At 70.4% G+C, this 250-nt stretch overlaps 1 protein-coding gene across 1 annotated transcript in view; it reads left to right on the top strand.

The window, feature by feature from the left end:
* TTLL8 (tubulin tyrosine ligase-like family member 8) overlaps positions 1-244 on the top strand; it is a 36,798-nt gene extending 36,554 nt beyond the window's left edge. Inside the window, exon 12 of the mRNA XM_014549178.1 lies at positions 97-244. Coding sequence (XP_014404664.1) covers positions 97-136 — 40 coding nt within the window. The 3' untranslated portion in view covers positions 137-244. The remainder of the gene's footprint in view (positions 1-96) is intronic.
* Positions 245-250: the final 6 nt, after the last annotated feature.

Here is a 250-nt window from a genome sequence, read left to right as displayed (position 1 = left end):
CCCCTTCTGGCCTGATGCCTGACCGGCCGCCCGGGAAAAGGGGTGCTGGTCCCTGGGGAGGGCAGCCAGCGCCCCTGACCTCGCCCCCTCGCCCCCCTCAGTCTGCTGTGGACCTGCCGCCGGTCTACGGGTCTGACCTCTGCGTGGAGGGCGTCAGCCTGCGGAAAGGCAAGAAGCAAATGCCGCCCATCCCCCACTTCAGATTCTCCCCCTCGCTCCGGGACGCGCAGCCGCTGAAGGCCAGGTGCCC

This window comes from Myotis brandtii, unplaced genomic scaffold (assembly GCF_000412655.1).
Source record: "Myotis brandtii unplaced genomic scaffold, ASM41265v1 scaffold537, whole genome shotgun sequence".
NCBI lineage: Eukaryota > Metazoa > Chordata > Mammalia > Chiroptera > Vespertilionidae > Myotis > Myotis brandtii.
The sequence above is the reverse complement of the archived record's forward strand: the minus strand, read 5'-3'. Positions and strand labels throughout refer to the sequence as shown.